The sequence below is a fragment of the Mandrillus leucophaeus genome, unplaced genomic scaffold, assembly GCF_000951045.1.
Source record: "Mandrillus leucophaeus isolate KB7577 unplaced genomic scaffold, Mleu.le_1.0 Scaffold205, whole genome shotgun sequence".
Lineage (NCBI taxonomy): Eukaryota > Metazoa > Chordata > Mammalia > Primates > Cercopithecidae > Mandrillus > Mandrillus leucophaeus.
The window spans coordinates 355,363-379,167 of NW_012102088.1; the positions used below are offsets into that span (position 1 = coordinate 355,363).

At 45.3% G+C, this 23,805-nt stretch overlaps 2 protein-coding genes across 4 annotated transcripts in view; one reads left to right on the forward strand and one right to left on the reverse strand.

Annotated features, from left to right (window-relative positions):
* Positions 1-2,080: 2,080 nt before the first annotated feature.
* On the forward strand, positions 2,081-16,227 carry USP29 (ubiquitin specific peptidase 29). 3 transcript variants are annotated; one of them, XM_011979641.1, is made up of 4 exons: positions 2,081-2,164; positions 4,874-5,025; positions 6,621-6,715; positions 13,283-16,227. In XM_011979641.1, exon 4 carries the CDS (start codon positions 13,299-13,301, stop codon positions 16,035-16,037), a length of 2,739 nt encoding a protein of 912 aa, XP_011835031.1. In that variant the 5' UTR covers positions 2,081-2,164; positions 4,874-5,025; positions 6,621-6,715; positions 13,283-13,298; the 3' UTR covers positions 16,038-16,227. The 3 variants fall into 3 exon arrangements, with proteins under 3 accessions (XP_011835031.1, XP_011835029.1, XP_011835030.1); XM_011979639.1 differs by lacking the exon at positions 2,081-2,164 and adding an exon at positions 2,984-3,169 and having other exon boundaries at positions 6,615-6,715; XM_011979640.1 differs by lacking the exon at positions 2,081-2,164 and adding an exon at positions 3,031-3,255 and having other exon boundaries at positions 6,615-6,715.
* Positions 16,228-18,817: 2,590 nt separating this feature from the next.
* ZIM3 (zinc finger, imprinted 3) overlaps positions 18,818-23,805 on the reverse strand; it is a 12,583-nt gene continuing 7,595 nt past the window's right edge. The window contains exons 2-4 of the mRNA XM_011979741.1: positions 22,293-22,419; positions 20,836-20,934; positions 18,818-20,052 (exon numbers count right to left, since the gene is read on the reverse strand). Coding sequence (XP_011835131.1) covers positions 18,818-20,052; positions 20,836-20,934; positions 22,293-22,419 — 1,461 coding nt within the window. The remainder of the gene's footprint in view (positions 20,053-20,835; positions 20,935-22,292; positions 22,420-23,805) is intronic.

Genomic DNA, 23,805 nt, shown 5'->3' on the forward strand with positions numbered 1-23,805 from the left:
TTTCTGTAGGAGACTGGGGTGGGTGGGGAGGCTGCCATCCATTGCACTGTAGGATGCTGAGTAGTGTCTTGGGCCTCTACCCAGGCAGAAGCATCCATGTGACAACCAAAACTGTCTCCAGACGTTGCCAATTGTCCTCTAGGGGGCGAAACTGCCACCAAGTGAGAATCACTAACCCAGAAAAGTGAGCGTTCAACACACAATAAATGCTTGTTAAATTTATTACGCAGCTGGAAAATGATGTAGGGGCAAGTTAAAAAGTAACACAAACTGCCGGGCACGGTGGCTCATGCCTGTAATCCCAACACTTTGAAGGCCGAGGCAGGCAGATCACCTGAGTTGAGAGTTCGAGGCCAGCCTGGCTAACATAGTGAAACCCCATCTCTACTAAAAATACAAAAATTAGCCGGGCATAGTGACAGGCTCCTGTAATGCCAGCTACGAGGGAGGCTGAGGCAGGAGAATCACTTGAACCTGGGAGGTGGAGGTTGCACTGAGCCAAGATCCCTGCCATTGCACGCCAGCCTGGGCAACAAGAGCAAAACTCCATCGCAATCACAACAACAAAAAGTCATGCAAACTCATCAGGGTTTTGGTCATTTCCTGCACCTCCTGAGGAAGGGCATAGGGCTGAGGAGCAGATTATGGGAAGGACAAACAGATGTGAGAATCCAGGCTGGCTCTATGCCCTACCCAATTATGTAGCCCCAAGTCTCAGCCTTAGCTGACATGGGGCCACACTGAAGTCTTGTGAAAGACAGGAGACCATGTTGAGGCAGGGACAAACTTGCCTACAGGTGATTCAGGTAAATCCCACAAGTTCAGCCACAGAAAACAAGCATAACCATGTGCAAAGCCTTCCACGAGGCCACTTGTCACGGGGTTGTTTTAATTCAAGCAACATCAACATACACCAGAAATTTGTGAAGGAAATTATGGCACATTTGTATAACTTCAGTGTCAAGAAGCCAGTGGTATTTTGCAGATAATGCAAGGTCTGTAAATCCAAAATTAAGTTGGGTGTCTTCCTTTAGTGTACAAACACCTTGGATATTTGAGGGAATCCAAAGACAAGGTTCTAGGCATTTTATACATGTTAACTCGTGTATTACGTTAATTCTCACAATAATCCTTTGGAACTAGTACTATCACCATCCCTGCCTTATTGAGAAGGAAATGGGGTACAGAGAGCTTAAGCAACTTGCCAGTGTCATGCAGCAGGGAAGTGCGTAGGAAGGGCTGGAACCCACGCAGCCTTGCTGCATGTTTGTGGAATGAACACAGGACTCAAACACACAACCATCTGGCTGAGGCTGCATGAGCAGCCAGAAGCCTGGTCGCAACGCAATCTCCCTACAGGCACAAATGGGGTGCCCCTTGAGACAGGAATAATAAAGGTGGTCGCAGGAGAACGGAAAATTCCAGGCAACAGTTTCTCATGACTAGCAAAGGAAATCGTTGAAATAGCTGCATAAGTTAGCGGCGGATAAGACCCTGAAAACCAGGGTGTGGGCCAAGCTGGCTAAAGCCAACTGGACCCAACATGGTGCTGGATTTGACCCGTCTCAGCTAGGACCTCTCATTATGTGCTCATTTACATACTAAGTCACACACCCACTGTGACAGTTCTGGGGAACACCCATATTTAGTATAAAAACGGGTGGCACCACAGTACCAAGAAATGTTTACCTTTTTCCAAGAACCTTCATGAATATTCCACCCCTTGGTTAAATAAATATTTACAGGTAGCAGCCCCAAACCCCGTTGGGCGTGATGCTCTGTGGTATGGTTGCACTTTTCTTTCTTCAGTATGTATTTATTCCCTTTGCAATGAATCTCCACACTTTGCTCTGCTCCTCCATGAATTCCTTGTTACGACAGCGTCAAGAGCCTGGACACCAGTCCAGGTGGAGGCCTCACCAGCATCTTGGGGCCTCCCTGGGCACAGACGCGTGAGCGCCCGGCCTGGAGACCTGACTCTGGCAACCGCCTCAGGCGGAGAGATGGAAGCTGGCAGGACGCAGTCGCCACCGCGCGGACCCAGCCCCCCGCCAGCCTTGGCCCCTCGTGCGCGGGGTTCGCCGGCCCAGGCGCCGCGCGGCTCTACGCGCGCCCAAAGCGACCCTCCGCGCAAACCACCCCCGGGGACGACGTCACCCGTGAGGCCCCGCGGCGCCTCCTCCTAAAGCTCGGCTGGGAAACCGTCCGCTTCCCCAAGACTGAGGGGCTTGTCGCCATGTTGTTTTAGTTTTCCTGCACGATTCATGGGTGGCTGAGGCAAACACGCTTCAAGGCCTGAGACTTTTAAGTCTCTTCCGCACCCTCTTTTCTGTCTCTTCTACCTGGAGGATGACTGTTTTTTGGGTTTTGTTGTTGTTGTTTTGAGACAGAGCCTCTCTCTGTCGCCCAGGCTGGAGTGCAATGGCGCTATCTCGGCTCGCTGCAACCTCCGCCTCCCGGGTTCAAGCGATTCTCCTGCCTCAGCCTCCCGAGTAGCTGGGACTACAGGCACGCACCACAATGCCCAGCTAATTTTTGTATTTTTAGTACAGACGGGGTTTCGCCACCTTGGTCAGGCTGGTCTCAAACTCCTGACCTCGTGATCCGCCCTCCTCAGCCTCCCAAAGTGCTGGGATGACAGGCGTGAGCCACCGCGCCCGGCCGGGATGACTGTTATTAACAATGGCTGGCGTGGTTTCTGGCACCAGCCCGCCTACCACACCCCACCTCGCTTGAGGCTGAATGGGTAGCGGAGGGAACGCGCCCCTGGGCTGGTTTTCTCTGAACCCTAACTCCTGCCTTTAGGCCCCACCCGCTCTAGGCCAGCAACTCCATGTTCCCTGGCTACGCTGGAGCCCGCACCGAGTCCCACAGGTCTGGAGGCCTCAGCCCGGCACTGCGCAGACGCAGCGTGTGGAGCCCGGAACTCTTGTGTTGCCGGGAGACTCGGGGGAGGCGGCGCCGGAAGGGGCGGGTCCGAGCTGAGATTTCCAGAGCCCGGGAGCCGGAAGTCCAAGGAACTGTACCTCCATCATGACGACTCCGGTTACGTAAAAACATCCAAACAGAAAATGCTGGCCAGGCTCATGCCTGTAATCCCAGCACTTTGGGAGGCCGAGGCGGGAGGATCGCCTGCGCCCAGGAGTTGGAGACCAGCCTGGGCAACATAGTGAGACCCTCCCCCCCCATCTCTACAAAAAATTTAAAAATTAGCTAGCTGAGATCGCGCCACTGCACTCCAGCCTGGGCGGCAAAGTGAGACTATGTCTCAAAAAACTTGAAAAATTATCCCACGCCTGTAGTGTCAGATAGTCGGGAGGCAGAGGCTGGAGGATGACTTGAGCCTCGGGGATCAAGGCTGTAGTGAGGTATGATCGCACCCCTGCATTCCAGCCTGGGAAACAGAGCAAGACCCTGTCTCAAAAAATATATAAAAGAAAAAAAGGGCTGGGTCGGTGGCTCACTCCTGTCATTCCAGCACTTTGGGAGGCCGAGGCGGGTGGATCAACTGAGGTCAGGGGTTAGAGACCAGCCTGACCAACAAGGTGAAACCCAGTCACTATTGAAAATACAAAAATTAGCTGAGCATGATGGTGGGTGCCTGTCATCTCAGCTACTCGGGAGGCTGAGACAGAACTGCTTGAACCCGGGAGGTGGAGGTTGCAGTGAGCCGAGATCACATCACTGCACTCCAACCTGGGCAACAGAGCGAGAGACTCCGTCTCAAAAATAAAAAAGGCCGGGCACAGTGGCTCACGCCTGTAACTCCAGCACTTTGGGAAGCCAAGGCGGGCGGATCACCTGAGGTCAGGAGTTTGAGACCAGTCTGGGCAACATAGCGAAACCCCGTCTCTACTAAAAATACAAAAAAATAGCCAGGTGTGGTGGCGGGCGCCTGTAATCCCAGCTACTTGGGAGGCTTAGGCAGGAGAATCACTTGAACCCGGGAAGCAGAGGCTGCAAAAGTGAGCTGAGATTGCGCCATTAAACTCCAGCCTGGGTGACAGAGTGAGACTCCGTCCCCGCCCCTGCTCTGCCCCCGGCCAAAAAAAAAAAAAAAAAAGAAAAGAAAAAGAAAACGAACTGCAATAGAAAAATAAAAGTAGTACACTCTGGTCAAGCAGGGTAACCACTAGAACGTAAAATGATCTTTTTGAAACTATCCACATCTGTTACACGTGTTGAAAATGTAGGATATATATATATGTTTAATATATACATAGTCATATATATATAAAACAAAAAGGATGGTTACTACAAGGAAAACAGGTAAACATTAATTGGAGTAAAAGAATATCATTTTATATAAGGGACTTGAACATCTAACTGGGCACGGTGGCTCACACCTATAATCCCAGCACTTTGGGAGGCCCAGAGGGGTGGATTACTGGAGGTCAGGAGTTCCAGACCTGGGCAACATAGCGAGACCTCGTCTTTATTAAAAAATAGATAGATAGATAGATAGATAGATAGATAGATAGAAAGAAAAAACATCAAAAGAGGGAGAGAGGAAGCAGACAGATGTGGCAAAATATACACAATTGGTAAATTTGGGTGAAGGGAATATGAGTTATTTCTACTACTCTTGTAATTCTTATGTATATTTGCAATGATTTCTAAATAAAAGTTTTAACTTACAAATTGAAATAAATAAAGTTTAAAACATTTGTCTAGAAATGTAGTAGAATGTCTAGAAATATAGTAGACCTAGCTAGCCTTTTCTAGACAAATGTTTTAAACTCTTATACAGAGATGAGTTAATCAAGAAACGTATGTCCTGGAAAAACCCATGATATGGGTGGAGCCACCTGGGAATAAAAGGTGGGAACATCGTAATCCCTGTCAGACTCAACTTTCATCCATTCTCATCCAGGCACTATGGAGTCTAATCCAGGCACTTTGGAAGGCTGAGGCTGGAGGATCTCTTGAGGCCAGGAGTTTGGGACCACCCTGGGCAACATAGCAAGATCTCATTTCTGAAAAAAGAATTATCGTCCACTCTCACCCAGAACAGCTCTCCGAACTGTAAGTTTCATTCAAGGTTTGCTTGTTTGGGTGATGGGGTGTGTGTGTGTGTGTGTGTGTGTGTGTGTGTGTGTGTGTGTGTGTGTGTTGGAAGGAGGGTTTTTCTAAACTTAATGCCCTAAAGATATCGTCAGATATTGTGATGAGGGGAATTTCATCTCCTACCCTTTATGAGGCTGAATTGTAAATTAGAAAATCCTGATTCTGGGTTTTTATTTTGAGGGATAGTTTTCTGTTGTCTGTGGCATTGGATACTGGCATCTTCAGAAAGGAGCATGCATTCAAAATGAAAATGATGAAGGCTATCTGTCTTTTGAACTCAGCTCAGAGAAAAACTGAGTTAAAATTAGAGATCACTCTAATTTTTGTGATTCCTCCTTTCATTAAATTTAAGGTCCAGTGAGGGTGAAGTTTCCCTAAAGAGGCACTAATTTATCAGCCGCAACAGGATGAAATAGAGGGACTTTTCTTCACACTCTAGATATTATGTTAGGATCTCTCGGGAAACGGAGGACACATTAATTATAATCGTGGAAGATTTTCTGCTTCCCACACGGTTTGCTGGGTTTGGCATAGTACAGTTCATGCCCTACATTGAAGAAATGTGGACACCCATCAACTGCAGCCATTTCTAACTGCACATCCCTGTTTCTTTAGCTGAATTGACTCCTAAAAGTCCCTTAATGTATTAATAATGTATTTGGACCTCAGTTTTCTTACTATGTTAAATGTAATAAAATTGAATATCATATGGTCACTTGCAGAATTAAATTGTATTAAGGCATATAAATCATACAGACTGATATAGTACAACAAACAATAAACCTGTAATAAATGTCACTAAACTCCCTTTCCTCCCATGATGGAGACTTAATTTTCTCCATATGAGGCATCCCTGTAGTTTTATATATTCTTAGAATTAGCAATAGGAATATGATGTTGACAATTATGGTAATTACTTATGTGCAGACATGATTTTGAGCCATTTTAGCCCAATGGCTTATCCTAAGAAGTCGCTGTTATTATTGCTGCCCCATTTTCACTTATGTGAAACTAAGACTCAGGAGGGTTGAGTTTCAGCTTTCATATTATAAAAGCAGTAAGTGGTGAAGCCAGGCTTGGAATCCTGGAAATTGGAATGTACAATGTGTGATCTCTGTGCATCCTCTCTGTAGTGCCTCTTTGTAACAAGGAAAAAATAAAGATGCTTAAAGTTCTAGGTGAGCAAAGTCAGAACTAGTCTTTAAGGTAGAGACCCATAAAGTATAGGGTTTATCAGGCAACAAATGTTAGAAAGTCTGGTTGTGGCAGAGTTCCAAGAAAACCAATGAATGTGAGGTTGGTTGATATACTAATCTAATCTGTGTAATTGGGGAGGGGCGCTTTTAGGAATGCATCTAGAGATAATCCCATTAACACACCAGGTTTTCTCCCAGATTGAATTAACGTAAAGGATTTTGGAGGAAGGTTGGTTTTCCCAGTTTCTAAGATATAATGCAATAAATTAACACGAAAGATGGTTGGGACTATGTGCAGACTTTTTAAATAAAGCTCAGTTTCAGGACTCTGACCTTTTTCTTTCTTTCTAGTAACAGCCGTGGCAGTCAGGGCTCTGCCTGCAGTGTGACCATGGACAGCTCTCCAAAGCTTAAACTTCCGTAAATTGACTCAAGTTTCTTCGGAAATAACTGTGAGTAGGCAAAGGGCAATTTTTTCTGTTGGTTTCATTGGGATTTCACTGCTTTTCCTGAAATTGGAACGTTAGAAGCAAGTAGGCATTCCTGATTGCCTGAAGAGAAATAGGCAAATGAGTAAGGGGAGGGAGCAAATTAAGAGAGATATTTTTTATTTTTTCTGAAATCTCTGTTTGTGTTTTGAGATGTCTTTCCCTCCATGTTTTTTTTTTTCACTCTTCATATTTCCCTTTCTCTGTCTCTCTCCCCACCTCAGTTTTGCTAATTAGCTAGCACAACAACTCGCCATCTTACTCCCTTTCCTTACTCCCTGTTTTTTTGTTTGTTTGTTTTTTGTGTTTTGTGTTTTCTTGAGGCAGAGTCTCACTCTGTTGCCCCGGCTGGAGTGCAGTGGTGAGATCTTGGCTCACTGCAACCTCCACCTCCAGGGTTCAAGCAATTCTCCTGCCTCAGCCTCCCGAGTAGCTGGCACTATAGGCGCCCACCACCATGCCCGGCTAATTTTTGTATTTTTAGTAGAGACCGGGTTTCACCATGTTGGCCAGGCTGCTCTCAAACTCCTGACCTCAGGTGATCTGTCTGCCTCGACCTCCCAAAGTGCTGGGATTACAGGCATGAGCCACCACACCCGGCCCGTACTCCCTGTGTTGACACTACTGTTTGCATATCCAGCATTTACTCTCTGCCCCATCAATTCTTACTAATAGTATTCCAGTTTTCCTTCATGTTTTCCAACTTCTGCAATCCACTGCAGTCCAAATATGACAGCGAATGATAACTCATCAGGTATGGTTTTAATTTTCATTTTCCTTTTTTGATACGGAGTTTCCACTCTTGTTGCCCAGGCTGGAGTGCAGTAGCGTGATCTCAGCTCACTGCAACCTCCGCCTCTGGGGTCCAAGCAGTTATCCTGCCTCAGCCTCAAGTAGCTGATATTACAGGTGCCTGCCACCACACCTGGCTAACTTTTTGTACTTTTTAGAAGAGACGCGGTTTCACCATGTTGGCCAGGCTGGTCTTGAACTCCTGACCTCAGGTAATCCGCCCACCTCAGCCTCCTAAAGTGCTGGGATTACAGGTGTGAGCCACTGTGCCCGCCCTTGTGCAGGTTTTCAAAGGGAATGCTTCCAGTTTTTGCCCATTCAATATGGTATTGGCTATGGGTTTGTCACAAATAGCTCTTATTATTTTGGGATATGTTCCGTCAATTCCCAGTTTATTGAAAGTTTTTAGCATGAAACGATGTTGAATTTTATCGAAGGCCTTTTCTGCATCTATTGAGATAATCATATGGTTTTTGTCATTAGTTCTGTTTATATGCTGGATTACGTTTATTGATTTGCTTATGTTGAACCAGCCTTGCATCCCAGGGATGAAGCCGACTTGATCATGGTGGATAAGCTTTTTGATGTGCTGCTGGATTCTGTTTGCCCGTATTTTATTGAGGATTTTTGCATTGATGTTTATCAGGGATATTGGCCTGAAATTGTCTTATTTTGTTGTGTCTCTGTCAGATTTTGGTATCAGGATGATCCTGGCCTCATAAAATGAGTTAGGGAGGAGTCCCTATATTTCTATTGTTTGGAATAGTTTCAGAAGGAATGGTACCAGCTCCTCTTTGTACCTCTGGTAGAATTCAGCCATCAATCCATCTGGTCCTGGGCTTTTTTTGGTTGTTAGGCTATTAATTACTGCCTCAATTTCAGAACTTGTTATTGGTCTGTTCAGGGGTTCGGCTTCTTCGTGATTTAGTCTTGGGAGGGTACATGTGTCCAGGAATTTATCCATTTCTTCTAGATTTTCTAGTTTATTTGCTCAGAGGTGTTTGTAGTATTCTCTGATGGTAGTTTGTATTTCTGTGGCATCAGTGGTGATATCCCTTTATCATTTTTTATTGTCTATTTGATTCTTCTCTCTTTTCTTCTTTATTAGGCTGGCTAACCGTCTATTTTGTTAATCTTTTCAAAAATCCAGCTCCTGGATTCATTGATTTTTTTGAAGGGTTTTCATGTCTCCATCTCCTTCAGTTCTGTTCTGATCTTAGTTATTTCTTGTCTTCTGCTAGCTTTTGAATTTGTTTGCTCTTGCTTCCCTAGTGCTTTCAATTGTGATGTTAGGGTGTTGATTCAGATCTTTCCAGCTTTCTGATATGGGCATTTAGTGCTATAAATGTTCCTCTTAACACTGCTTTAAATGTGTCTCAGACATTCTGGTATGTTGTCCTTTTGTTCTCATTGGTTTCAAAGAATTTCTTTATTTCTTTATTTTAATTTTTCCTTTTTTTTTTTTTTCTGAGACAGAGTTTCACTCTGTCACTCAGGCAGGAGTGCAGTAGCACAATCGTGGCTCACTACAAGCTCCGCCCCCCAGGTTCAAGCGATCCTCCTGCCTCAGGCTCCAGAGTAGCTGGGATTACAGGCATGCACCACCACACCTGGCTAATTTTTGTGTTTTTAGTGGAGACGGGGTTTCACCATATTGGCCCAGCTAGTCTTGAACTCCTGACCTCAAGTGATCCACCTGCCTCAGCCTCCCAAAGTGCTGGGATTACAGGTATGAGCCACCACTTCCAGACAGAACTTCTTTATTTTTGCCTTAATTTCGTTATTTACCCAGTAGTCATTCAGGGTCAGGTTGTTCATTTCCGTGTAGTTGTGTGGGTTAGTGAGTTTCTTAATCCTGAGTTCTAATTTGATTGCACTGTGGTCTGAGAGCTTTTATTTTTTAATTAACTAATTTTTTTTTTTTTTTTTTTTACTCTGTCCCCCAGGCTGGAGTGTAGTGGCACGATTTCGGCTCACTGCAAGCTCCGCCTCCCGGGTTCACGCCATTCTCCTGCCTCAGCCTCCCGAGTAGCTGGGACTACTGGTGCCCGCCACCACGCCCAGCTAATTTTTTGTATTTTTTTAGTAGAGATGGTTTCACCATGTTGGCCAGGATGGTCTCGATCTCCTGACCTCGTGATCCCCCAGCCTTGGCCTCCCAAAGTGCTAGGATTACAGGCATGAGCCACCGCACCCAGCCTAGAGCTTGTTTGTTATGACTTCCGTTCTTTTGCATTTGCTGAGGGGTGTTTTACTTCCAATTATGTGGTAGATTTTAGAATCAGTGCTATGTGGTGCTGAGAAGAATGTATATTCTGTTGATTTGGGGTGGAGAGTTATGTAGATGTCTATTAGATCCGCTTGGTCCAGAGCTGAGTTTAAGTCCTGAATATCCTGGCTAATTTTCTGTCTCATTGATCTGTCTAATATTGACAGTGGGATGTTAAAGTCTCCCACTATTATTGTGTGGGAGTCTAAGCCTCTTTGTAGGTCCCTGAGAACTTGCTGTATGAATCTGGATACTCCTGTATTGGGTGCATATATATTTAGGATAGTTAGCTCTTCTGGTTGCATTGATCCCTTTACCATTATGTAATGCCCCTCTGTCTTTTTTATCTTGGTTGGTTTAAAGTCTGTTTTATCAGAGACAAGGATTGCAGCCCCTCCTCTTTTTTTTTTTTTTTTTTTTTTTTTGTTGCTTTCCATTTGCTTGGCAAATATTCCTCCATCCCTTTATTTTGAGCCTCTGTGTGTCTTTGCACATGAGATAGATCCTGAATATAGCACACCAATGAGTCCTGACTCTTTATCCAATTTGCCAGTGTGTATCTTTTAATTGGAGGCATTTAGCCCATTTACATTTAAGGTTAAGATTGTTATGTGTGAATTTGATCCTGTCGTCGTGATGCTAGCTGGTTATTTTGCACATTAGTTGATGCAGTTTCTTCTGTCCCATTGGTCTTTATATTTTGGTGTGTTTTTGCAGTGGCTGGTACCGGCTTTCCTTTCCATATTTAGTGCTTCCTCCAGGAGCTCTTGTAAGGCAGGCCTGGTGGTGACAAAATCCCCCAGCATTTGCTTGTCTGTAGAGGATTTTATTTCTTCTTCACTTATGAAGCTTAGTTTGGCTGGATATGAAATTCAGGGTTGAAAATTCTTTAAGAATGTTGAATATTGGCCCCCACTCTCTTCTGGCTTGTAGGGTTTCTGCAGCAATCCACTATTAATCTGATGGGCTTCCTTTTGTAGGTAACCTGACCTTTCTCTCTGGCTGCTCTTAACATTTTTTTCCTTTGTTTCAACCTTGGAGAATCTGATGATTATGTGTCTTACGGTTGCTCTTCTCAAGGAGTATCTTTGTGATATTCTCTGTATTTCCTGAATTTGAATGTTGGCCTGTCTTGCTATGTTGGGGAAGTTCTCCTGGATAACATCCTGAAGTGTGTTTTCCAACTTGGTTCCATTCTCCCCGTCACTTTCAGGTACACCAGTCAATCGTAGGTTTGGTCTTTTCACGTAGTCCTGTATTTCTTGGAGCCTTTGTTCGTTCCTTTTCATTTTTTTTTCTCTAGTCTTGTCTTCATGCTTTATTTCATTAAGTTGATCTTCAGTCTCTGATATCCTTTCTTCCACTTGATCGATTTGGCTATTGATACTTGTGTATGCTTCACGAAGTTCTCTTGCTGTGTTTTTCAGCTCCATCAGGTCATTTATGTTCCTCTCTAAACTGGTTATTCTAATTAACAATTCCTGTAGCATTTTATCAAGGTTCTTAGCTTCCTTGCATTGGGTGAGAACACGCTCCTTTAGCTCAGAGGAGTTTGTTATTACCCACCTTCTGAAGCCTACTTCTGTCAATTCGTCAATCTCATTCTCCGTCCAGTTTTGTGCCCTCCTTGGAGAGGAATTGGCGATCATTTGGAGAAGAGACATTCTGTTTTTTGGATTTTTCAGCGTTTTTGTGCTGGTTTTTCCTCATCTTCATGGATTTATCTACCTTTGATCTTTGAGGCTGATGACCTTTGGATGGGGTTATTGTGTGGGGGTCTTTTTTGTTCATGATGTTGTTGCTTTCTGTTTGTTAGTTTCTCTTCTAACAGTCAGGCCCCTCTTCTGCAGGTCTGCTGCGGTTTGCTGGGGGTCCACTCCAGACTCTGTTCACTTGGGCATCACCAGTGGAGGCTGCAGAACAGCAAAGATTGCTGCCTGTTCCTTCCTCTGGAAGCTTTGTCCCAGAGGGGCACCAGCCTGATGCCAGCCAGAGCTCTCCTGTGTGAGGTGTCTGTCAACCCCCTGTTGGGAGTTCTTTCCCAGTTAGGAGGCACGGGCATCAGGGCCCCCCTTGAGGAGGCAGCCTGTCCCTTAAGCAGAGCTGTTGTGCTGGGAAATCCCTCTTATCATGATCAGCTGCTCTCTTCAGAGCCAGCAGGTGGGAAAGATTAAATCTGCTGAAGCTGTGTGCCCACAGCCACCCCGTCCCCCAGCTGCTCTATCCCAGGGAGATGGGGATTTTATCTGTAAGCCCCTAACTGAGACTGTTACCCTTCCTTCAGAGATGCCCCGCCCAGTGAGTAGGAATCTAGAGAAGCTGCTTTGCCACGCTGTGGTGAATTTTGCCCAGTCCAAACCTCTCACCCTCCTTAGTACTGTCCAGGGAAAAAGTGTCTACTAAAGCCTCAATAATCACGGATGCCCCTCCCCCAACCAAGCTCCATCATTCCAGGTCAACTTCAGGCTGCTGCACTGGCAGTGAGAGTTTCAAGCCAGCGGTTCTTAGCTTGCTGGGCTCTGTGGGAGTGGGACCTGCTAAGTGAGACCACTTGGACCCCTGGCTTCAGTCCCCTTTCCAGAGGAGTAAATGGTTCTGTCTCACTGGGGTTTCAGGCACCACTGGGGTACAAAAAAAAAAAAACTCCTGCAGCTAGCTCGGTGTCTGCCCAAACAACAGGCCAGTTTTGTGCTTGAAACCCAGGGCCCTGGTGGTGTAGGTACACAAAGGAATCTCCTGATCTGCAGATTGCAAAAACCGTGGGAAAAGCGTAGTATCCAGGCCAAGTAGCACAGTTCCTCACAGCTTCCCTTGGCTGGGGGAGGGAGGTCCCCGGCTCCTTGCACTTCCCAGGTGAGGCAATGCCCCACCCTGCTTCTGCTCACCCTCTGTGGGTTGCACCCACTGCCTAACCAGTCCCAGTGAGATGAACTGGGTACCGCAGTTGGAAATGCAGAAGTCACCCACGTTCTGCGTTGGTCTTGCTGGGAGCTGCAGACCGGAGCTGTTCCTATTTGGCCATCTTGGCCCCTCCCCTTTTTTAAATTTAAAAAAGTTTATGTAGCGATGAGGTCTCCCTGTGTTGCCATGCTGGTTTTGAACTTCTGGCCTCAAGTGATCCTTCTACCTTGGCCTCCCAGAGTGCTAGGATTACAGGCATGAGCCACCATGTCCGACCAAATTTGTATTTTCTCGATGAGCAGTGATGTTGAACACCTTTTCATGTCTCTGTTGGCCATTTGTATCTTCTTTCTCGTCTAACAGCTCCCTTGAAAGAGTGTGTGCCCTCAGTCTATGTCTTCTACAGAACTGGCATAGCTTCAGAATACGAGCAGTTCCCCAAAAGAGTGTTTTACTTAGAGCATAAGGAGACGAAAAATAAATCATTATTATATGTGGATGAGGTTTTTCATCAAATATAACTGTTAATATATTTTTGGTTAAAATGCATGTGTGCTTTTCTTCTTTAGGTTACATAAAGAAAGGATGATATCTCTAAAGGTACGTGGATTCATCCAGATTTGGAGCCAGAGGACTGGGATGACTAAGTTGAAAGAAGCTCTCATTGAAACAGTGCAAAGAAAAAAGGAAATTAAACTGGTGGTCACTTTCAAATCTGGAAAATTTATAAGAATTTTTCAGCTGAGTAATAACATTAGAAGTGTGGTCCTTAGACATTGTAAAAAAAGACAAAGTCACCTGCGTTTAACTTTGAAAAACAATGTGTTCTTGTTTATTGACAAATTATCCTACAGAGATGCTAAACAGTTGAATATGTTCCTGGACATAATCCATCAAAACAAATTTCAGCAACCCATGAAACCTGATGATGATTGGAGTGCGTTTGAAAGCAGGAATGTGCTGAAGGAAATTGACAAAACTTCATTTTACAGCATTTGTAACAAGCCAAGTTATCAGAAGATGCCTTTGTTTATGTCAAAATCACCAACACATGTGAAAAAAGGGTTATTAGAAAATCAAGGTGGGAAGGAGAAAAACCCACTAGCATCTGGTCTACAGATGAATGAGGACATTCTGAAGGAACATAACCCTGTACCAAACAAGAATTATAAGACAGATTCCTTGAAATACATACAAAGCAATAGGAAGAACCCATCAAGTTTAGAGGATTTAGAAAAAGCTAGCGATTTGAAACTCGGGCCTTCATTCAAGACCAACTCTAATGGACATCCTAACCTAGATGAGACTGTTCTTGCAACCCAGACTCTCGATGCCAAAAATGGTTTGACATTTCCATTAGAACCAGCGCACAGCCAGGATGACCCGGGATGCAACGAAGCCCAGGTGCCTCTTGACTCTCATTCAGAGCAACTGCAGCAAGGGTTCCCCAATTTGGGAAACACCTGTTACATGAATGCAATTTTACAATCGCTGTTTGCAATTCCGTCTTTTGCTGATGACTTACTCACTCAAGATGTCCCATGGGAATATATTCCCTTTGAGGCTCTTATTATGACCTTGACCCAGCTGCTTGCTTTGAAAGATTTCTGTAGTACAGAGATCAAGAGAGAATTACTTGGGAATGTTAAAAAAGTCATTTCAGCAGTTGCAGAAATATTTTCTGGCAACATGCAGAATGATGCGCATGAGTTTTTAGGTCAGTGTTTAGACCAGCTGAAAGAAGACATGGAAAACTTAAATGCCATTTTGAATACTGGGAAAAAATGCGGGGATGAAAATTCATCTCCACAAATGCATGTTGGTAGTGCTGCCACCAAAGTGTTTGTTTGTCCTGTTGTTGCTAATTTTGAGTTTGAATTGCAGCTCTCCATTATCTGTAAAGCTTGTGGTCATGCTGTTCTCAAGGTAGAACCTAACAATTATCTCTCCATCAACCTGCACCAAGAAACAAAACCACTTCCTTTGTCCATTCAGAATTCTTTAGATCTTTTCTTTAGAGAAGAAGAGCTTGAATATAACTGTGAGATGTGTAAGCACAAGAGTTGTGTTGCAAGGCATACATTTAGTAGGCTCTCCAGGGTCCTTATCGTTCATCTGAAACGCTATAGCTTCAACAATGCTTGGTTGCTGGTGAAGAATAACGAGCAAGTTTATATTCCCAAATATTTAAGCTTATCTTCTTATTGCAATGAAAGCACCAAACCACCTCTTCCCTTGAGCAGTAATACACCTGTTGGGAAATGTGAAGTCCTGGAAGTCTCTCAGGAGATGATTTCTGAGATCACCAGCCCACTGACACCATCAATGAAGCTGACCTCAGAATCCAGTGATTCCCTGGTTCTACCCGTTGAACCAGAGAAGAATGCCGACCTTCAAAGATCCCAGAGAAACTGTGGAGAAGAAAGCCAAGAGCAGCATCAGGGAGACTTGGAAAATGGTTCTGCACTAGAGTCAGAATTGGTCCACTTTAGAGATAGGGCAATAAGTGAACAGGAGCTTCCAGTGGCTGACTCACCGATGGACCAGGAAGACATTTCTCTTCCTGTGATCTGTGAAGATGGAGGGAAGCCGATCAGCAGCCCAGACACAAGGTTTGTCGAGGTTCATCTTCAAGAAGTGCCTCAACATCCAGAACTTCAGAAGTATGAGAAAACCAATACATTCGTAGAGTTCGATTTTGACAGTGTCATGGAGTCTACCAATAGCTTTTATGAGTGTAAAGAAAATAGGATTCCAGAAGGATCTCAAGGAATGACTGAACAGTTCCAGCAGTGTTTTGAGGAAAGCATCATAGAGGAATTTCTTCAGCAGGCACCACCTCCAGGTGTTAGGAAACTGGATGCCCAGGAACATGCAGAGGAGACCCCCAATCAGTCTACAGAATTAAGACTTCAGCAGGCTGACCTGAACCCCCTCGAGGCATTGGGTTGTGATAACCCAGGAAACAAAAACATTTTAGATACAGAGAACACAAGAGCTGAAACCAAGGAACTGACGAGAAACGTGAAGATAGGGGATCCTCTCCAGGCCTACAGACTCATCAGTGTTGTCAGCCACATTGGGAGCTCCCCAAATTCAGGTCATTACATCAGCGATGTGTATGACTTTCAGAAGCAGGCCTGGTTCACATACAACGATCTACGTGTATCAGAAATCTCAGAGACCAAAATGCAGGAGGCAAGGCTTCACTCTGGGTATATCTTCTTCTACATGCACAATGGGGTTTTTGAGGAGCTGTTAAGAAAGGCAGAGAACTCTCGGCTACTTAGCACACGGGCAGGAGTGATCCCTCAGGGGGAATGAGAAGACGACTCTTTGTACAGAGCTGCTTGGCAAACTCACTCGGCCTCACTTCATCCTTGCAAGAAGAATCCTGTACTTCACTCAGAATGAAGGAACAAGTATCTCAGGATGAAAGCTCAATGAAAAACACTTATTTTGGGGTATATCTATTTTAACTGCTTCAGACACCTAAATCCCAGAACTCAGGTGCATATGCATATTTTCCCCACAAGATTAGAATGGTGCTCTTCATGTGTTGACACAATGGTTTTCAAAATGTTGTTCTCCCACCGGCAACAGCAGCAGCTAGGGACTGATTAGAAAAGCACATTCTTGGGTTCCCCTCCGGACCAACTGACGCAGAAACAGGAGGTGTGAGCCAGCAATCGGATGGAGATGCTAGTGCTCATGAGAGTTGGAAGAACACTGGTAATGTGTGGAGTATCTTGGTGTATTTTGCTACTGTTGATATGGATTGTTTATGTTAGATAAATGATTTTCACTGAATTGTTTGCGTTCCCTTTATTTTGTCCCACTGAACCTAAGACGAGATAAGAGTCACTCCAAAAGTGGCAGCAGGGAAATTCCAACAAGAGAGTGCCCAAAACCATTCTGAGATCAGGCCAGTTGCGATTCCAAAGAAAGAAGCATTAAACACCAGAGGGATCTGTCCGGAGCATTTATGAGGGGAACTTAGAGAGTGCTGCAGCATATCCTCAGGCGGACAGTGAGAGAAAAAGCATGGCCAACTGGCTGGGCGCTGTCACTCATGCCTGTCATCCCAGCACTTTGGGAGGCCAAGGTGGAAGGACTGCTTGAGCAGACGAGTTCAAAGTCAGCCTGGGCAATATATCAAGACCCTGTCTCTACAAAAAGTAATTTAGCAGCCAGGCACAGTGGCTCACACCTGTAATCCCAGCACTTTGGGAAACCAAGGCAGGCGGATCACCGGAGGCCAGGAGTTCGAGACCAGCCTGACCAACATGGTGAAACCCCATCTCTACTAAAAATAGAAAATTAGCTGGGCATGGTGGCGGGCACCTGTAGTCCCAGCTACTCGGGAGGCTGAGGCAGGAGAATCACTGGAACCCAGGAGATGGAGGTTGCAGTGAGCTGAGATCACGCCACTGCACTTCAGCCGGGGCAACAAAAGCAAAACTCCATTTCAAAATAAATAAATAAATTTGCCAGGCATGTCTCAGCTACTCAGGAGGCCGAGATGGGAGGATCACTTGAGTCCAGGAGTTCAAGGCTGCAGTGAACTATGATCGCACTCCAGCCTGGGTGACAAAGACCCTGTCTAGAAAAAAAGGTGGAGGATGGTCTACCTTGGTGTGTCCGCTGCCGTGAGAGGGTCAGGGTATGGGGTTTATATAAGTTTATAAGGGATTTGGTCGAGAGCGGGGACCAGTTTCTTGTAGTGTTTTGGGCAGCAACCTAAACCTAAATACCTCTATCAGTGCCTGGGATTGTTTCAGGCTCTGGTTTGGATTCAAGCCTTCTGGGAAAAACCTGCAGCTTGGCTGGTGAGAGTGGTCAAAGCACTCCATGATTTTCAGTCAGGACACAAAAAGAAAGCAGGGGGCGAATAGTTTTCCTTTGTAAAGTTATGAAAATAATAACCTAACCATACCTCTACCATTGGCTGGCTTCCACATGTGTTTGCGACTGATTAGTAGTAAAATTTGCTATGCAGCAATCAACTGTATTTACCATTTTCCAATAATTTCAGGGCATAACATCAGGGTTATATGAAAAATGCGGTATATTAAATATCCATGTGATTTTTGTGAATTCAAAAGCACTGTAAGATGTTGCTCATGTTATTAATATGAGTAAGATGATAAACCCATCCTCATAAATGTCCATTTCCCGGTGGCCAAGCCTTAAAGAGCCTATGATGCACCCAGTATCAGTGGGTGATGTATTAGACTGAATTCAGCAAGGAGTAAAGAACGATTTTTTAAAATGGCCATGTGAGTAGATAAATGGAAGTTGAGAGGGTTTTGTGTGTACAAAGAGATAAGAGCCTGGTGATATATAATGAACGGGGCAAAAAATTAGGCAGAGTAGGTGTGGGACAGAAGAGAAGAGCAACCAGAAACACACGTATGAGGTTTTTAAAAAATACATTATTTGTAGCATTTAAGAGGAAAAGAAGGAACGTACTATGAAAAAAGAAATGTAGGCCAGACGCGGTGGCCCAGGCGGGAGTGCAAGGGTGCAATCTCGGCTCACTGCAACCTCCGCCTCCCAGGTTCAAGCGATTCTCCTATCTCAGCCTCCCGAGTAGCTGGGATTACAGGTGCCCACAACCATGCCCAGCTATTTTTGTATTTTTAGTAGAAACGGGGTTTCACCATGTTGGTCATGCTGGTGTTGAACTCCTGACCTCAGGTGATTCGCCCACCTCGGCTTCCCAAAGTACTGGGATTACAGGCATTTGAGCCACCAGGCCTGGCCAAAAGTACAGTCTTTTAAACGTTTTTAAAGATATGGATACCACTGGTCACTATTCACTGGAAAAAAACTCCATAAAGGCTTTTTAGCACATTTGATTTATTGCTACATCTTCAGTGTTTAAGAGTCCCTGGTACACAGAAGGCATCGAGTAAATATTTATACTTCATAAATATTTGCTGAGTGAGTATGCCAAATCGGTGTTCAAAGGACACTGTGCATAATAAAGCCTCGCTACCTTCAAACACAGCCTCCAAATCACAGGCCATTTCAACATGAATTCTGGGGTGACAATTCCAGGCGACCATATTTTCCCATGTGTTTTTAAGTGCACGGGGCTCCTATCTGGAGTGAATTCTTTTCTGGTGCCTAACAAGGTATGACTTGTCAGCGAAGGCTTTACCGCATTCGGAACATTCATAAGGTTTTTGTCCAGTATGGGTTTTTTTATGCAAACTAAGGTTTAATTTCCGGTTGAAGGTTTTTCCACATTCACTACATCTGTAGGTCCTCTCTCCGCTGTGAGTTTTCTGATGGGTGTGAAGGTTTGACTTCTGAAGGAAGGCTTTTCCACATCTATTACACTCATAGGGCTTTTCCCCAGTATGGATTTTTTTATGTTGAATGAGGTTTTTCTTCTGGATGAAGGTATTTCCACATAGATCACACTCGTAAGCTCTCTTCCCAGTGTGAATTTTCTCATGATCGATGACATTGGATTTCTGGGAAAAGGCCTTCTCACATACGCTACATTTATAGGGTTTCTCTCCCGTGTGTGTTCTCTGGTGTTTCACAAGATCTGACTTGTAAATGAAAGCCTTTCCACAGTCCGGACATTGAAAGGGTTTTTGTCCAGTGTGAACTTTTTTATGTTGAAGGAGGGTTGAGTTCTGCCTGAAGGATTTCTTACATTCATGACACTGATAGGATTTCTCGGCATTATGAATTTTCTCATGATTGATGCAGGATGATTTCCAAGAAAAGGCTTTTCCACATGTCTTACATTGATAGGGTTTCTCTTTAGTGTGCACTTTCTGATGTTGAAGGAGATTTGACTTCTGCTTGTAGGCGTTTCCACATTTCTCACATTTATAGGGCCTGGCCTCTGCATGCGTTTTCTGATGTTTATCAAGCTTCCACTTCTTCCCGAACGCTCTTCCACAGCGACGACATTCAAAGGATTTCTGACCAGCATGCTGCCTCAGATGACTCTGAAGGCGCGACTCTGAACCGAATAACTTTCTGCAGGCATCACATTTAAGCTGGTTTCCTACAAATTTGGATGGATTCTCACCAACTAATTTTCTGTATCCGTTATCGTTGTGAGAATCATTTTGTACATAGCTTTTCAAATGTAAATTGTGGTTCAAATGCCTTTCAAACGGGTCACATTCGAGGAATCTGAGTCTGGAAGAAACATTATCTATGCCCAGTCGAAGTATTTTCTTAGATCCGGTAGGTTCTACGGCTTTCTGCGTAGTCAGCATTTCCGTATTGATTGATGGGACTTCTCTTGCGAGACTCTCTTTCACGTCCTGGGGCTTCCAAATCTGTCCTCCAACGTCCCCGTTTTTTTCTAAAATGGAATACAAAAAAAAAAAAATGTCCCGTGTAAAACGTTCCACTCACATGCTTGGAATAAAATGCCATAAACAGTCTATTGTGGTGATCATTCTGGCTTCAAACCTAATGTCTATGAGAAACCAAAGTTAATGTCAGCTCTGTTAGAGTTCTAGGTGAACTAATGTTACACGAAGCTATCACATGTCTGTCTGTAAAGGACTGAGCAACGTAGACCTAGTGCACGGGGAGCAGGTGAGAGCCCAGGGATACCTTGGAGAGGGAGATTAAGGAAGAGAGTTTGCCAGGCCAGGCGCGGTGGCTCACACCTGTAATCCCAGCACTTTGGGAGGCCAAGGCGAGTGAATCACCTGAGGTCAAGAGTTCGAGACCAGCCTGACCAACATGGCGAAACCCCGTCTCTACTAAAAATACAAAAGATTAGCCAAGCGTGGTGGCACACGCCTGTAATCCCAGCTACTCAGGAGGCTGAGGCAGGAGAATCGTTTGAACCCGGGAGGCGGAGGTTGCAGTGAGCCCAGATCGCGCTACTGGACTCCAGCCTGGGCAACAGAGTGAGACTCGGTCTCAAGAAAAGAAAAAAAGAAAGTTTGCCTGCAAAGGAAAACTCAGAGAAGAATGTAAAGAACATTTCTGAGTGGAGGAAAATACCTGGAGATTTCTTCCAGCACTCCTAGGAAGTCACAGCCGGCCCTGCTTGCTGCCAAATGACTTCATCATTTAGAAACACTGAATTGGCTTCCATGCAACACTGACACACAGTGCTCTGGTCACCTACCTGGACGGCCACTTCCCAGCACTTCCTCTTCCACCAACCATGGCTCCTTTCCTTGCTCCAACCTCAAGATCACGTCGGGTTTGGTGGTTTCCTCTCGTCCTGTGATGGAAGATACCTTGGTGTTTGTGGATGTGTGAGTTGTTTGTGCAAGTGTGTGAGTGTATACGAGTGCTTGCGTATACATGTGTGAATATTTGTGAGTGTGAGCGTTTGTGTGTCAGTGTGCAGGTAGGTGCCATTGGTTGGGGGGAGTTGTGTGGACGGACAGTTTGAGGGAATGCACACGAGCCGTCAAACTAAACAAAGAATGCTTTCTCTGGGCTGGGCATGGTGGTTCATGGCTGTAATCCCAGCACTTTGGGAGGCAGAGACAGGAGATTGCTTGAGTGCACGAATTTGAGACCAACATGTTACGTGTTACATGAAGATAGCAAGACCCAGTCTCTACAAAACCAAAGCCACGTGTGGTGGTGCACGTCTGTGGTCTCAGCTATTCAGGAGGCTGGGGTGAGAGGATGGCTTGAGCCCAGGTCCCCAAGTCAATGTTGCAGTGACGCCAGGCACAGTGGCTCGTGCCTGTAATCCCAGAACTTCGGGGGGCTGAGGCGGGCAGATCATCTGAGGTCAGGAGTTCGAGACTAGCCTGACCAACATGGAGAAACCCCATCTGTGCAAAAAATACAAAAATTAGCCAGGCATGGTGGTGTGCGCCTGTAATCCCAGCTACTTGCGAGGCTAAGGCAGGAAAATCACTTGAACCTGGGAGGCAAAGGTTGCAGTGAGCAGAGATCACACCACTGCACTCCAGCCTGGGCGACAGGATGAGACTTTTGTCTCCAAAAATAAAATAAAGAAAAAAATACTAGTGACCTATGATTGCACCACTGCACTCCAGCCTCGGTGACAGAGCCAGACTGCATTGGGAGAAAGGAGAGAAAGAACGAGAGAGGAAGGGAGAGAGGGATGGAGGGAGGGAGGGGAAAAGGAAGGAAGGAAGGAAAGAAGGAAGGAAGGAAGGAAAGAAGGAAGGAAGGCAGGAAGGAAGGAAGGAAAGAAGGAAGGAAGGAAGGAAGGAAGGAAGGAAGGAAGAAAGGAAGGAAGGAAGGAAAGAAAAAAAGGAGGGAGTGGGGGAAGGAAGGAAGGAAATGATTTTTCTTCTTGGAGGATAAAGCTTTTCCAAAAATCAAGACCAGGGTAGGGTGATGGGTGGGGCATCCAGCCCACAAAACTTACAGAGACCCTCACTCATTCTCCGGGCACTTGCACGACCCTGAGGATGGGGGCTCCTTAAATGCAGCACTTGGTACATTTCATCTGCCTCACCCTAGTCCCGGCTCGACAAAAATATATGCAAAGTGAGGAGCACCTCTGTGCCAACCCTATTCGGCCCGCCATGGGGTGTCTGTGTGTTTCACACTTTAGGTTTTGAGTCCCCCTGCCCGGGAAGCCGTCCTTACCCACAAAGACAAGGTTGCTGTAATTCTCCAGCATCACATCCCTGTACAAGTTTCTCTGTTTGGGATTCAGCCGCTGCCACTCCCCCTTGGTGAAGTTCACGGTGACATCCTCGAAGGTCACTCTTCCCTGTAACAACAGATTCCCAATCGGTATAAAAATGCCATTGAATCCTGCGGCGGGGGATACAGAAAGTTATTTCTGCTGAACCAAGCTTTAATCATGGCCATAATCCGCTCTACTCTGGATAAAAATAAATTGTGCCCAGAGGATCTTGCCAAAGAGCCATAAACCTTAGACCTACTCATGACACTGCCATCTTTCCCTACCCTCTAGTCCCAACAATTTTACTTCCTTAATCTCAAACCTAGCCATTAGTTTCCATCTTCTCCACCATTTGTTAATCCACGTTGTCATCTTTTACTTAGAGTAAGCCAGAGGCCGAGTATGGTGTCATATGATCACACCTGTCATCCCAACATTTTGGAAGGCCAAGGCAGGAGGATTGCTTGAGACCAGGAGTTTGAGGCTATCTGGGCAACATAGTGAAACCCCCGTGTCAAAGAAAATTTTATTTTGGCCAGGTGTGGTGGCTCACACCTGTAATTCTTACACTTTGGGAGGCTGAGGAGAGTGATCACCTGAGGTCAGGAGTTTGAACTAGCCTGGTCAACATGAAGAAACCCCGTCTCTACTAAAAATATAAAAAAATTAGCCAGGCGGCGTGGGGTGCACCTGTAATCCCAGCTACTCAGGAGACTGAGGCAGAACAATCGCTTGACACAGGAGAGGGAGGTTGCAGGGAGCCAAGATCACACCACTGCACTCCAGCCTGGGCGACAAGAGCTAAACTCCGTCTCAAAAAGCAAAAAAGAAAATTTTATTTTATTTTTTTCTATTTTTATTTAAAACATCCTGCCTCTATTAGAAATTATTTTTTAAATATAGGCTGGGCACAGTGGCTCACGCCTGTAATCCCAGCATTTTGGGAGGCCAAGTCAGGCAGATCACCCGAGGTCAAGAGTTCAAGACCAGCCTGACCAACATGGTGAAACCCCATCTCTACTAAAAATACAAAAACTAGCCAGATGTGGTGGCTAGTAGAGATGGGGTTTCACTGTGTTAGCCAGGATGGTCTCAATCTCCTGACCTCGTGATCTGCCTGCCTCAGCCTCCTAAAGTGCTGGGATTACAGGCGTGAGCCACCGCGCCTGGCCACATTGTTACATTTCTTCCGTGCTGTATAAACCCCTAGTTTTAGTGAGTCTGGGAGATGGATTTGAGCCTGAGCTCCCATTTCTTCAGCTAGGGCAGCTGATTAAAGCTTCTTCCTTGGCAATACCTATTGTCTCAGTCATTACCTTTCTGTGCAGCCAGTAGCAAGACCTAGACCAAACCCCTGGTGTTTCTCTAACCAAGATTTTTTTTTTTTTTTTTTTTTTTTGAGACAGGGTCTCACTCTGTCGCCTAGGCTGAGTGCAGTGGCAAGATCATGGCCCACTGCAGCCTCGACCT

Coding starts and splice junctions, on each gene's coding strand:
- USP29 (XM_011979641.1), top strand. CDS start 13,299: ATGATATCTCTAAAGGTACGTGGATTCATCCAGATTTGGAGCCAGAGG.